General features: G+C 41.6%; 1 protein-coding gene across 8 annotated transcripts in view; it reads right to left on the bottom strand.

Moving 5' to 3' along the window:
- Positions 1-15667, bottom strand: part of CCND2 (cyclin D2) — a 50617-nt gene that overhangs the window by 19753 nt on the left and 15197 nt on the right. For 5 of the 8 annotated variants that reach the window (XM_026076967.1, XM_026076961.1, XM_026076964.1 and 2 more), the window contains one exon: positions 13942-14090. In XM_026076967.1, the coding sequence (XP_025932752.1) occupies positions 13942-14090 (149 nt within the window). Of the gene's footprint in view, positions 1-3125; positions 3213-3693; positions 6379-13941; positions 14091-15667 lie in introns of those variants that run through there. The other 3 variants (XM_026076965.1, XM_026076966.1, XR_003255373.1) reach the window with 3 other exon arrangements.

Here is a 15667-nt window from a genome sequence, read left to right as displayed (position 1 = left end):
CACCTGGTCACCCAAGAGCTCTGATGGAGATGTACAACAAGATTAATGTTGCTTTCATGCCTGCTAGCGCAACATCCATTCTGCAGCCCATGGATCAAGGAGTCATTTCAACTTTCAGGTCTTATTATTTAAGAAATACATCTCGTAAGGCTATAGCTGCCATAGATAGTGAGTAAATGGTGAGGATTCACCATTCTAGATGCCATTAAGAACATTTGTGATTCATGGGAGGAGGTCAAAATATCAACATTAACAGGAGTTTGGGAGAAGTTGATTCCAACTCTCATGGATGACTTTGAGGGGTTCARGACTTCAGTGGAGGAAGTAACTGCAGATGTGGTGGAAATAGCAAGAGAACTAGAATTGGAAGTGGAGCCTGAAGATGTGACTGAATTGCTGCAATCTCATGATAAAACTTTAATGCATGAGGAGTTGCTTCTTATGGATGAGCAAAGAAAGTGGTTTCTTGAGATGGAATCTACTCCTGGTGAGGATGCTGTGAACACTGTTGAAATGACAACAAAGGATTTAGAATACTACATAAACTTAAAGCAGCGGCAGGGTTTGAGAGGACTGACTCCAATTTTGAAAGAAGATCTATTGTGGGTAAAATGCTATCAAACAGCATCACATGCTACAGAGAAATCCTTTGTGAAAGGMAGAGTCAATYGATGCGGCAAACTTCACTGCTGTCTTATTGTAAGAAATTGCCACAGCCACCCTAACCTTCAGCAACCACCACTCTGATCAGTCAGCAGCCATCCACATCRAAGCAAGACCCTCCATCAGCAAAAAGATTATGACTCGCTGAAGGCTCAGATGATGGTTAGCACTTTTTAGCAATAAAGTATTTTTAATTAAGGTAAGTACTTTTTCTTTTTTTAAACATAATGCTATTGCACACTTAAGAGACTACAGTATAGTGTAAATGTAACTTTTACATGCACTGGGAAACCAAAGAATTCATGTGACTTGCTTTATTGCGATATTTGCTTTATTGCAGTGGTCTGGAACCGAACCCGCAATATCTCCAAGGTACGCCTGTACCACTGAAGTTCTTAAAACAAACAAAAATACAGTAAAATGACCAGCATATTGCATTCAATGTGTAATAGCTTTCAAAAAAGTTGTTGCTATTAGCAAACTAGAGCTTGGTTTTCATTAACATGAATAATACATTCTATTTAATTAGTCTTGTCTACAAAGCATCTATACATGAAATTGAAATTGCCTGGCCAGCAGAAACTTACACTGGTGAAACTTTATTTTGTAGGTTGTCCTGTTCTACAATCAAAATCTAGTAAGATAAAAAAACACAGGCCAGACTCATGAGTGCACCTCAGTCATGCAGCAAAATGAGCTGGAACGTACCAGCAGATCTAGCCCAAACTCTTCCGTACTGATGACTGAGATACTACAGGATTGCCCACCTGAGGCTGGCACTGTGCAATCATTAATCCTGGATCTGGGTCCTGCTCGTTCAGCCAACCATACTGATTTTATGAAGAACACACAAAGGCCCACAACAGTACTTCTGTCAAAGTATTCCAACTGCATGATGGGTTGGAAAATGAGGCTCTCACCACACTAGCTGTGGGACAACCGGCGACACCTTAGTTTTATGCCAGATGAGATACTAAATAAATCTGTCAATTTCTAAAAATAAACTGGATTTGGCAGAGGAGGTTTACACCTGGCCAATATGGCATGTGGGCAAAGGGCTTTTAATCTTGCATTAAAAATCCTAAAACTCAATTTGTGGTGCACTTGAAACATAGTCCCAGTCTGCAACTAGCTTGAAGAAGTATGAAGTAAGCCAAGTGGATGGTAATCTTACAGGTGAAAGGAAAGAATGAATATGTTATATTGTCAGCCCAACCATCAGAGTACGACACACCAAGTGGCTTATTTTGTAGACAGGGCTACCACTTCTGTTTGCCTCAGTGGAACTTCCTGTCAATCCAAAGTAAATCATATAATTCAAAATAAAAACCAGCCTGCTGGAGCCAATAACCTGGCCTTCCTATAATGCAGTGTTTTTCTCCCCTCAAGGTTTCATGTGGATTTGCTGCAGGTATACATACTTTCCTGTCCAGCTTTCATTTTGCAAGCTCTATATACTACTGACAAGAGTGAATTAAAGCTTTAAAATTCAGATCAAAGAAAAATAGCAATTCCACTACTTTCAACAAATTTTCCTTAGAAGAACACTATAATGTACTTAAGTAATGGCCCAAGATTTTAAAACACAGGGATTGGGCCAATCATTCAGAATGGCGTAGCATCGGTATTGTTTTTATAAAAAAGCTTTTTAAGTGTGTGTCACATGGATCAACTTCCTCATTCTTCTTTATGGTCTAGTAGTTTTAATGATTAAAATAGTTCAGGTACTTTCCATTCCATAGTTTTATTTTTAGTTCAACATGTGCAGAACTAAGAAAACAATTAACTTTTTTTTTTCTGAAACTTCTTCATTCCTGGGTAATTTTACTAGCACATTCAAAAAGCATTTGAAGGCAAAGAAATGCTTTTCTGTGTCTGATGAGGAGTAACGTCATGGCTGTGATGGAAATGTAGATAGTGAAAATGACTGGAAGGAGAAATAAGCAGCACTATGGCAGGATCGAGTTATTCAAGTCAACAATAATTGAGGAATCAATTTTCATGCATGACAATCTTGAAAGAAAACACAAGCATGAAGAAAGATCATGCATAGTATTACACACAATTCATTTTCTTGAACTTTTCAACACCTCTATAATACATATACACCATGTCCCCCACCAGACTTTCAGTTTTACGTTTATGTTTAAAATGCTATTATGAAAATGTTTGCCATTGGTGATCTATTATGTGAGGCATCCCACTCAGCTCAGTAATGAGGCTCTCACTTTGCACTGGTGATCAGTGGGATTTCCACCCAACTCCTCTAAGCTGTGGAACCATCTCACAGTGCCTCATGCAACCTGACCACACAGGGCACTCCGTTCTCCCTAATTTACTGAATCAAACAGATAGAGCACATCCTCTCCATCTTGCAAGATCATGACTGGCATGGTAAATTAGAAAAAAATAAGCGGGGGGCAGGGATGAAAATCCATTTTATAACTGTTCTAATAACTTACTTGGGTTTCTGCCATAGATTTTATTTAGCCATATGCATGTCTTCCTTGGCATCTGCTCCAAAGTCCACTGAACCTGACAGATTGTACCTTTTGGATGACAATGATCTTTGCATTAGATACTTCCACAAGAGAGTAGCTGTACCACCACATTCTCCACAAAGAAAGATATAACTCTTCTCAAATGTCAATAGTGGAGTGTAATAATAAGGTAAATCATTTCAATCATAAATCTTTTCTCTCTTTCCCCATTCTGAATTATTCCAGAGCTTCTGGGACCATTTGCCCACTATGGCTGTATATTTATTGCACCTATTCCAATGGTGACAGCCACACTAGAACAGACTCAAACCACTGGATCCATTTCACAGCCAAGCAGTGGTGTGAATTGCTAACGCACCCCTGGATCCACACTGGTCATGTAACCCTTGCTTCTGCCTGGCTTCGAGCTGCCTGTGCCAGTAACCATCCCAGGCGCTCTCAGTCGCAACGCTCACTGACTTCGTCAGGCAGCAGGGCATGCCGTGCAGGAGCAAGCGCTGCATGCCAAATTCCTCTCTGCTCTTTTACCATTGGGTAAAAAAAAAAAAAAAAAGAATTGCCCTAGGACACAGCACTTTCTGTATCATGATTTTTAGATGCCCTTTGGCATCTCAGTTTTGGTCTTGCCTTGGAGTAGAAATAAGCAAGCTTACCCCAGCAAGCCTCTTTATGTTTGTTTGTTTGCTTTATTAAAGATGACCTTTAGGGAAACATTTGGGTGCATGGAAACTGATCTGAACCTTGCAGCCATCTAGCTTTTGCCCTTCTGAAACTGCACTCATTTGAGAGTACCAGCGTGTAGGGAACATTTCCTATGGGCAGCATTTAAGAAAGAAACCAAAGGCTGCAAAACTACTCTTTAAAGAGATTCCATTTTAATTCTGTTAAATATAAATATAGCATAACCCTGGGCAAGATGTTAGCTTTATCATGGAGTTTTGTATCAGCAACCACAGAATAACGCCAGCATCAGCAGAAGACTGATCCATTGAACAGCTTCGATCAGACCAATGAGAAGTCATTTCAGAGAAGTGACATTATAATTTTGAATTCTACCATGAAAGAACGTATCTCTAGTTCTCTGAGGGCAGGTAGGTAACTCCAGAGAGGAAAGGACTCCAACCAGTGCGGATCAGCATGCCTGCCATCGCTAACGCAGCCCAAGCTGCACTGGGGTCAGGCCAACAGCAAGGGAGAGCCATGAAATCCGATATGATGACAAGCCTGAAGACAACCACACTAAATAAACCAGTGGGTCATTTATTTCTCAAGGACTTTCAAAAACCAAACCACGACACTGCTCTCTTTTACAACCACCAGCAGAACAACACTAGGGCTTTTGTTTTATATAATGTATGTACACAAATGATCCAAAACACTGAGCTATAACTCCACTGGTACTTTTTTATACTCCTACATTTCCTGACAAAATTTAGAAGCCTAGACTCAAACTCTGGGCACTTTGCTGTGTGCTGTAATTCTGAAAGCCAAGAACACAGCAAAATTCTTTTGGCATTTTTTTGTTAAAAGGCGTTTTCCCTATACTTTCGCTACTCCACAAATAACTGTTAATGCCACTGATGACTGCTCTAAAGAGCTCTTCCTCTTTCTTCAAACTAAATAGAAACTAACTGCAAGAGGGAAATCAGAAAAGGACTTCTTTTAGGAGCAAGACCTGATATGATAAATAGAAAGGATGCCAGAGATACCTGAAGTGACAGTACTCTTCATCTGTCATGTACACACTGCTTGGATCTAAGAAAGCAGTAATTAGTCATGCATTGAAGATTTGGGATTTTCATCAAATCCAGTGTGGGACATGTGACCTGCACTTCTAAATACAAAAGGCAGTTGGATTCCTCTGCTGGTTCAAACCCCTCCAAAGCACATTCTCCACTGCTGACATAAACGGGGACTCTTTCCCTAACTGGGGCCTTCATTTGCAGAACACTGCCCTTAAGTGCCTCCACATTCTCCAAAACAAGAGCCTGAAAAGCAGCTATGGGAATATCATGCCCATTTACTACATTTATCATATCTCAGTGATCTCACATCTAATGGATGTAGTTTAAAAACAGAAATATTTTCCCTCCTAAATGTGTTTATTTTTGCTACTGTAACAAACAGCATCAATTACAGATAAGCTTCTATGTCTCTGTTTTTCCATCTGCAAATACAGAAAATACTAATTTGCTGTTCCAAAGGGCATTTCATGTAGACTAATGGGGACATCTCACTTAAAAAAAATCACATCTATGCCAGAATTTCTTAACTTACTATTATTACATTATTGTAGTAATGTAAGATATAAGATGACTAACATTAAGGAATCTGATGGCACATTTTTCCCTGCAATTTTTCAGTCTTTTCAGCACTTTCAACAGTATGCTTTTTAGATTCAGTTCCACTATGTGCTTAAACAGTCAGTTTGTTGGTTTCCTGTTGCTTGTGCGGGTATTTCTCATAGCAACAGGAGAGAACAATGTTTTCAGAACTGGAAAAAGTGAGAGTAAAGCCAAAACACTGGTGGGGAAATCCAGGGGCAGATGTCCTGCTTGCAATTATACTCCCTGCTTAATGTGACTTGCGATTTCAAGTTGATTGTGTCTCTCTAACAGGTATGGGAATACTTTGCAATTGTCAGATAAAAAAAAGAGTTTACTGTTCTTACCCTGATGTAATACGTCATGATTGGTTATTAAAAATGGGATTTTAGAAAAGCTGCAATGATCTGTCTGCATTACACAGAGCTCTGTGAGAACAGACCGTGCATACAGGGGAATCTCTGCTGGCCATTAGCAGTGTCTCCTGTCAGCTTGCGCAGGTCCCACATCTGCAGCAGTGTAGTTCGGGGCAAGGCTCCAGCCAGATGATGGTAGTCCATCAGCAGCCCCAGCGACTTGACAGTGCTGTTTGTGATGTGGAGCTCATTACTCGGGGGCCTCACTTCACTTCCTCTGCGTGCTGGCTGGCTCCGGCGGTGTGGCACCCTCCGCTGCATTTATGAATGGACTTGACGGAACTCGGCGATTAGCCTCCAATGTAACTGCATCACCCCATTGTTACTACACACGCACAGCACTCACTGGGGAACAAAACGCTGAATGAACTCGAGCAGCTGCCAACTCAGGCAAAGACAACTTAGGAAACTATCTCATTCTTCCTTTCTTTGAAGGCTATTTTGTCTGTTGTTTCCTTGCATACAAAATGTGGCCTGCAACAAATAAGGCAGGATAAGATACAGCAAGTCCTGTTACTTGGTTCCAAAACCACAGGCCCTAAACACTACAAAGGAGAGAATAAATGGTGTATGTGCTTTACAGACAATGTTCAAATGCTATCCATTTGAGATAGATTTCCATGATTTTACACTGCAGTTCAACAAAAAAATGAATTCTTGAATGTGGTGGTTCTGATCTTCATTTCTGTGCAGAAATTTGCAAGTATCTTTATGCAGGGACTTTTCAGACCCTGGAAAAAAATTCCCAGCACTAACATGTAGCACATTTAAATGAAGATATTTCAAATGTTATTTATTATGGATCCAGTCTTCGAAACAGCCTGACTCCATATTTTCAAGGACTCACAGCCAGCTGTTTTGATATGACTTTAATAATAGCTTGGTTCCTTTTTTCTTTCTACCTCAGGCTCATAAATATGCTTTGAATTTTCAAAACCACACAGAACACACCAGTTCCCATCTGGGAACAAACTTTTAAAATGGACTTGTACCCATGTACCAAACTACATGCAGGCTCTGCCTGAAAATCCTTTCCTTAATGATGACGCTGGAGAACCACTCATTTGGTCCTGACTCCAGCCTTGACAGCTGAGCTCTAGGAAGCTGCTCATTATGTGGGCATATAACCCTCTCTATCACACAGCGTGAATGTGGCCAGCCCTTCTGGCTGCTATCATCCTACAAAGTTTGTAACAAAAATAACTACAACCAACTTAATTTGGAATCTAACCTTGTCAGCTTTTATCAAGGATGATGAAGACTGAATGTATTTTTAATATGAAATAGTAATTTTTGACTCATTGAAAGATTTAGGTTGGAAGGGACCTCCGGAGGTCATTTAGTTCAACCCTCTGCTCAAAGCAGGCTATCTTTAAAACATAATTATGTGTCTAATTCTCATTGACTTTAACCTACAAAATTCTGGTCCAAGGTGCTTTGGAACAGGTAAGTCCTCACCTACATACCACTGCAGTAGTCTCTTGAGCTCTTCAGATCCCTTAATATACCTCTCCTCCCCGTGGAGAGCTGGGGCACAAGAGAACTTAAGGGCAGGCTCAGGAGCAGACTCAGGGAGATGCAAACAGTGACCATGTCAGAGCATGCATGACCCACATGTGATGTATGATGATGCTTCCAGGAACGACCAGAGAGGCAGTTGCCAGACGCATGAACAGCAAGTGGACACCCTGAGATAATGGTTGCTCTTCTAATGGCTGGAGCTGAAGAGAGAGATTTGCCCAATGCAGACCTACAGCAAAGCAGAACACTGGTCACAAGTCCTCCGAGGGCCAGGCATGTGCCTTAGCCATTGGGCTACTCCTCATATCATGCAGCTGTAGGCAGCAGAGGCAGGGATGCTCATGGCCTCCTCCAAAGCAGCTGGTTGCACTGGAGACAGGATACTGCACTCACTGGAATGCTGCTCTGGGATGCTATGAAAATTCCTGACTTCCTGGGTTTTTATTTTTCCATTGAAACAATCCACCAAGAGATGCACGGGGAACTCAGTTCACTTCCTACGAGTAGCTTTTTTTAAAACTTTTTGCCCACCAGTCTCTCCTTTCCTCTTCAAGAAATAACAAAGGAAATGTTCCCACCCTCCTGTAGCAAAACAGAGCAGAACATACAACCACTGTCCTACAGCACTGCATGAGGCTGGGCTGGACCAACTCTTATTGACTCTTTGGAGCACTAATGATCAGAAAAGGCAATTCAGATATACCAGATACAGCTACTTTCACTACCTATAGTGCTGTTGGGCTTCTCAGTTTCTCCAAGGGTTGCTCCCTGGTGTTTATTTTGGTAGCTGGAAGCAGTAATGAAACTGAGCTTTGTGTGGCCCAGTTGTCACCCTCTCTTCAGACTGCAATTCAACCTCTACCAAATGGTCCAGGGCAGCTACTTATCAGAAATAACTGTTATCGCTAAAATGCTATTGGCATGGTACCTTGTAATATCTCCTCTGAAATCTAGAACACTGCTTTGGATTCATACAAGGATAACTGACATCAGTGTTTAGCCCTTGTGTTTGTGAAAGAAACACTCGCGTATTGATTGTTTGTTTACCCAACAGCAGGGTTCTAAATTAAATGCTGTTTATTAACAACATATTTTTGATCTAGTTCTTAATGAAACATCCATTAAAAACATAACAGCACTTCATGCCAAATGCCACTCTCAGTTACACCAGTATAAATCTAAAATAACTCCATTGATTTCAGCCTCTCGGTTTATGCTGCCCAGGTATAGCTATTTCCTAGCAAATAACACCCTCAAATTATCATTACCAAAGAGAAGAAATTTAGAAAACCTCACTGCAGTTGAGTTGCATCAGGATTTCATTATCATTCTCTATTTTCATATACTTTTACCTTTGAAGCTGAAACTTGGCAGTTTCACCTCAAAGTGAAATTTTTTGGAAAGCCAATGAAAAAATCACATCAGCTCTTTCTGTGTTAGGCAATCACTTAAAAAAAAAAAAAAAATCTACTCCCTGATGGGGTTTTAAGATACCTCCTTGCTCCTGAGTAACTCAAAGTAGTTTCAAAGACTGGGAGCATCCAGGCTGGCTAATCCAGGAAATGTCCCTGCATTCCTCAGGCTTCCTGAGCTGAGAAGTAGCAAAGCTGATTTTATTCACAAACCGAGCTGGGAGGCTGGCTGCAACATAAGGGGACTCACGCGAACCCCCTGCTACTGCAGCAGGGTAGCAAATCCTGCCAGGCTCTGCCTCCGGGAGCAGCTGGCGGGAAGGGCTCTCCCCTCGCTCCCTGCACGCTTCTGAAGCTGATGAGGAGGCAGGCACGAGAAGGCAAAAACCCTTTCCTTGCAGAAATGTAACTCTCTTCTCCACCATGTGATGCTACTGAAGCCCAAGAGCTCTAGATCCTTCTTCTTCCCTAACCTCCTCTTTGAAAACAAAATCCTTCACACAGTGAAGAGGAATTAATTGTTTCACTGCAGGAACAGCTTTCAGGCATCAGAAATTGGGAAGTGAGAGAGCTGAAGTTGTTCATTCAACTTTAATTAAGTCCCAGCATAAAATATATTACAATAGTCTTTACTCTTCATTAACACAGCCTTAAGCTAACTCTTACACAATCTAGCCAGTACATTTCTTCCAACAATAAAATTTACAGATGAGGCTGATACTACTACCTATTATTAAGACTGCTGGATCCTTCTGTAAGACCCTGGTTTCAGTAACTTATATCTCTCAAGTTTTAACATGTGGGATGAACTCTTTCAGTCCTGGGCACTGATTCCACACAAAAGACAGAGGGAAAATATCTGCAAAAACATTTCTGCCATTTCCAACCTGGCTCATGAAAAATACTCTATTTCGACCAAGTGAAAAATTCTAGTGACCTCTGGTTGAGCAGGGACTTCAAATTTTGCAGGAGACAAACTTTCCACTAAGGCCATCTCTGCCACATCAATGAAAATTTTCCAAATTTGGCCACATGGAAATGTACTGAAAAATTTTTACACATCTAAGTTCTCCATAGACTTTCAGCAACAAAATTTTAGCAACTAAGTTAATCAGAAGCTCCATTTGTATTGAATTTGGGGTTGAGGGAGACTCTGGCAGCTGTCTGCACTACTATGGGCTGAGACGAGGAGCAAAGAGAAGAGAGACTGTCTCTACCCAGTGCAGACAGACTCTTGGAGAGGATGTGACTACTAAATGTTAGAGTTCTTTGTTATTTGGGAACAGTGATTTCTTTTCCAAAGGCATATAGTCTCACCCAAATTTGGGAAGACTTTCACCTGGGTGGCAAAAAGCACATTTCTGACATAAAAAACTATCTGCTGAATTTCAAAGAAACGGCATGAAGAGTTTTTCAATAAAAAGAACAACATCCTTTTTGTTCTAATCACTTAGGAACTACTGAGCTGTTCTGGCAGATATTTTTTTTCAGACTGAAACAATCAGGATAGAAAAATTCAGCACAAGAGATAGTCTGTCAAAACTGTAACATGCTACAAGACCTTAAACGAGGAAGTATTAGGATTCCTAAGAAAGCTTTGAGTACCTCCTATAATGAAGACCATGAGCTTAAAATGTAAAATCATGAATGCTGAAGGAAGAGAACCTGGGAAAACTTCCCAGACAGCAAAAAAGCCATATATTCCCCCTCAAACATGGTCTTGTGTAATAAGCTTGCAACATGCTCTGAAGGCAAATTAACATAGGCTCTACAAGGTCAAGAAGAAAGAAAATTCCACCAGAAAGACACCCTGCTCTGTCTTCTCTTGTGTCCCCAGAAGCCTTCACCGACCTCTCCAGTATGCAAACTGGGCATGGGAAATCAGCTTCCAAACCAGCCAGGATCCGGACTCAAGCAGGGATTTGCAGGTGGAACAACAAGGCACCAAACAAAAACCAGCCAGAAACACTTGAAGAGGTGCAGGAGGAAAAAACTGCGGGTTTCACCTCCCTGCTGGGAGAAGTCGTTTTGCAAGCGAGCAGCTGCATTTTAGGCTAGCTGGAGTCTCTGAATGTTACCCAAAAGGAGCCCCGTGCAGAATTTAATTGCAATCATCCAGTCTAAAGGTGACTGAGGAACAGATTACTGTGGCAAGGGCTGTATCAGACAGCAACTCTCAAAACCTCTTTGCTGGCAAAAATGGTGGGTGAGGGAAGAAAACGCTCTTCCCTGTTCCTTGGGAATCCAGGAACAGCTAAGTATCTTGCAAGACCCTAATGATGCAACCTTTGCAGCCCTTGAATATCATCAGCCGCTTGCTGTCACTGCAATCCAAACCTTCTGCCCAGGCTGAGAAAGAGCAAGGAAGGAGAAGATCCTGGTGGCTGCACCAGGGAACTCCTAGAGGAGATGAAGAACTACCCTGCGCCACTCCCTGGCATCTCCAGAAAGGCAGAGCCCAGTTACCCATCCTGGGTCAAAACTCACCAAATACATCAAATCTGTCAGCAAGGGCTACTGTGGCATCTCCCTTCTGACAAGTACTGAATACTGTGGAAATAGGATGAGAAGTTTATCCGGAGTTCACCATTGTGGAGGACATGGTTTAATGATGGAAAAAATGAAGCTTTAAAACTCTCCAACTCAGGCACTGCAGGGACAAAGCAATGAACTCTCCTGAGATACCTGTTCCGGGTTCGGGTTTTGGTGGTACCTGAGCACCACTTGCTTCTGCCTTCAGAAAAGGTACGTCCAAAGGACTGCCCAGGGATTTTTGAAAGCAGTGACATGCTCCCTTTGGCTTCACAGCAACAGAAGCAGGCGCTAACTTGATAAAGTTCCCCCTAAACTTTTCAATTACTTTCTTTTCCTTCACTCTGCATACCTCCAAACTCCAAAGCTACAAAAAAGTCATCTACAACTACAACTTCCTAACTCCAAAACTACAAAAAGTGATTCTTCCCCCCTTCTTTAAGCTGGATCCCTTCGAGGAGGGGTTTGAGACACAGGGGCATGAACAGTTTTGTGGGTGCATGTCAGCAAAAACAAGCATGAGAATAAGCAGCAGCCAAGTAGGAACAACTTAACCTGGAGTTGCTGTATAATGAACGAAACCATGGCTGTGGGACGTCCACCTTTTAGACACTCCTTGGAATTAAGATTGCTGATAGTTATACAAGAAGCTCTTAATGGCTGGCACCAACTGTTTTCCTTATTCTGTGGATATTCACAGACTTGGCTGAAGGACATGTATGCTAACATGATTTTAGGCTCTCCCCAAATCCTTGACTTCCTCCGTCCAGTCTTCTGAGGACCCTTTCACATCTGCCCACTTGATGTCAAGTACACTTCCTGACGTTTTATAACTGGCTGGATGCGGTATCCAAAAATATCAGGTTATGTCCAAACAGACAAACATCCAGAGACAAAGCTTCCTCCAGCCAATAACTCCCAAGCGTTCTTGTTATCCATATCAATGAAGTAAACTTAACAGATCCCATTAACTCAATCTAAATGGAACAACCGTCCAAATGAGCATTGTGCACTACTTGCATCAGGACATGAATGAATTTATATTTGGGATTTTTCTTCTTGCGTGATCCTGCCACTTATTGCTATGTATCACATCTGAGCTTCAGACACACACAAAAAAAATCAGAGTAAAAATTTTCATTTACACTGAAAGGAGTGTATGTGAAATTTCTGCAGCTACTTGATTTACGTTATAAGTGTTCAGAATTGAAAATGTTCCATTTTCTGTGCAAAACTCATCTCCAAACAACAGAAATGGGAAGCCCCAAAACTGCACTTTAAAATGAGGCTCAGTCTGAATGAAAGCAAAAAAAAAAGTGAAATTCTTCCCTTTTTGTTAAACTGGATTATTTCTTTTTAACCAAAATCTAACATTTGTTAGAAAAAAAGCTGAGCTTCTCTTGACAATGTTATCACAGATCTAATAATTGCACAGAGTATTTACTCTACAAAGTAAAAGCAATAAAAGGATTTATAGTTAACACAGGTTAAGGATGATACACTGGAAACTGCTACTTTTACAGTAAAAAAGCATTATCTTATTTGTGGTCTGCATTTCAGAAATTCTAATTTTCTTTCCTTTTGAGTGAATTTCAGCATGGCAAAACACGTCAGCTTCGTGAGAGATGAAAATCCTGTTCATCCATAGATCAAGCAATTTTGATATGCAGTAGCATAAGCTCTCTCCACAGTGCCCCACTGACACAGCAGCCCAGATGTTGAGGACCACCTCCAGGGGGAACAAGGCACATCACTCTGAATGCTCCTTTCAGTCCTCCTGACTTTCCGCTCCGACTGTCAACTGGAGTCGCCAGGGGCTGGTTTTTCTCATGTGCCTGCTAGATGCTGACCTCAGATCACCAAACTCACTTCTCAGCCACCTTTAACTGTCATCATTCACCTTGGCTATTTACAACAAGGCTTTCTGACAGCCCAAGAAGTTCTCCGCATGAAGTGAACTTAGTGGAGTTACAGTTTTTCTTCCTGTGTATCATGCCCTGCACAAAAACCAGACAGCCTGCCTCATGGTCTGCCAGTGGCTAAGGATTAGCTCATTACTGACTTCCTTTAAATTCAAGATTTTTAGAAGATACCTTCATGAGGGTCAAAACAGCAGTTTCTCTGAAGGTTGCACACACAGGACTGCTGTTCTGGTTTACATACTAGTTGATCTCATGCCACACGGGAGTGCTGACTGCATGTTCACGTCACCACGCAGCAGGGTGCCAAAGGCAACTCCCCACTCTGCAACTGGCTTGACCACCAGCAGGTAGAGCAGGACCCACCACGCAGCCAGACAGAGGCAGAGCAGGCAGGAGATCTCCCTCCATCTGCCCTCCATGCAGCCGCCAAGCAAAACGTGAATCAAAACTGATTCACAAGAGGCCATGAAGTTCTGAACATGCAAAGCTCTGCCACGACGGTGCTGGGCCCAACCCTGCAAGGGTGCCCCGCTCAAGAAGCTCCCCACTCCTTTGCTCAACTGGGCTTTCGGGATCAGACCAAGTTTGATGACCCAGTTCTCCACAGCGCTCTCAGAAGTAAAACAAAAACAGCAGTGCAGGACACTCACCACATCTGTGTTTGTGATCTTGGCCAGAAGCTCTGTTAGGCTGTCGCCGGAGAGTGAACTTTCCCCATCATCAAGTTGAAGGCCACAGATGGCTGCTCCCACACTTCCAGTAGCTATCATTGATGGTGGGTACATGGCAAAGTTAAAATCTGCAAGAACAGATCTGAGAATTAGTCCAAGCACAAGCCAGAAAAGCTGTGAAACATCAGAGGTGATCAACATAAAAACCACACCCAAGAATAAAAAAATGGGAAAGTAGAAGAAAGGAAAAAGTGCCACTCATTTTGCTCTGACTGAGCTCATTAGTCACACTACTCATCACCAGTAGCCAAAGGAGATGTAATAGACCTGCAAATTAAAATGGAAATGAAGTTCGTTCTTTTATTCTCACTGATGCATAAAGAAAACCTAGACAATTTTTAATAGTTTTTCTTAGTTTAGAGAAAAGGAGAGAGAAGAATAGGGACGCTTTCTGTAGGTTATGTCAGAAATTTGGGTCTTGCTCATGTTAGAGCTCTATGTACAATCAGAAACTAACTGGAGTAAGGTATCACAAAGGATTAAACTGAGATTTTTAATCAAGTCAAGTTTTACAGACTTAATTAACTCAAGCACTTAAAAAACTGTCCAAGAAAGAAATCTTAATTAAGAATTCATCTTTACCATTCTATGTTCAGCATCTTTGCAATTAGGAAATCAGAACACTTACAGCCCATAGCTAAATAAACGCAGAAAAAACAGAGAAGACCACACTTGTCATTACTATCATTTTTTAATAAACAAGTTGAAATACATTTCCAAACTTCTTCTCAGGCATCTGTGGAGACTGAGAGAGAAAAAAGGATAAGACTGAATGTTGTTGTGACCTTTATAAGGCCCTTTTATGGGTTTTTGATACTGTTGTAGGCACTGGTTTAATCTGTCTTTTTTCCCAGGAGATTTTCTTGGTTATAAATATCTTCCTAAAATGAAACTTATTTGCAAATCCTTTAGTTCAACAATAACTCATTAACAAACTCTTCTTTTCCAGTTTTCACTTGTAGAGATTGGAGGAGAGGGAAGAGGAAGCCCAAGTAATACTTAATATGAAAAAAATGCTATGAATATATTCAGCCTATTTACAGAAATGAATTGTTATGGAAAACTGCCCTTCTGCTACAGATCTCAAGCATTCTCCCTTCAGCTAGCACATGTCCTGCACTCCTGTTGGTTTCTGTGTACCCAGAGAAGTTTTACATACATGGAGAGTTTTGCTTAGTCTCCCACATGCTGGGCTGGCAGATACCAGAATAGCTGTGGAGATGGCACGTTCCTCTCCATGTTGAAGTATGTCCCTGGGACTGATCAGGAAGAGAGAAGTCAGGTAAGACTGGGACCCTGGTCCACCTGTTCATCCAGACTGACTAGGGGCGAGACAAGGGCTAGTAGTCCGGAAACAAAGGGATATAATTGTTTTTGACAAGGCATTCTGCTTGAAAACAGAAGCTCAAAATGGCCCTTGTTTTATGCCGTTTTGCCCCTGTTCATACTCATTGCTGTTGACTAGGGGCCTCAGGAGTTCACTCTGGGTGGCTGTTGCAGTGGCCTGCTCCTGTGGACTGGTCTGGTATCATCTAGTGCTTCATGGAAGAAGTGTGACAGCTGGACCACTTATTTATGAAGTCCAATATGAAAAAATGGAATGGTTCCAGAACTCAGATAAATTAAAAAAAAAAAAATGTAAATG

Source organism: Apteryx rowi, unplaced genomic scaffold (genome assembly GCF_003343035.1).
Source record: "Apteryx rowi isolate R43461 unplaced genomic scaffold, aptRow1 scaffold_445, whole genome shotgun sequence".
NCBI classification, from domain to species: Eukaryota; Metazoa; Chordata; class Aves; order Apterygiformes; family Apterygidae; genus Apteryx; species Apteryx rowi.
Note: the sequence above shows the minus strand (reverse complement) of the source record. Positions and strands in the feature narration are given on the sequence as shown.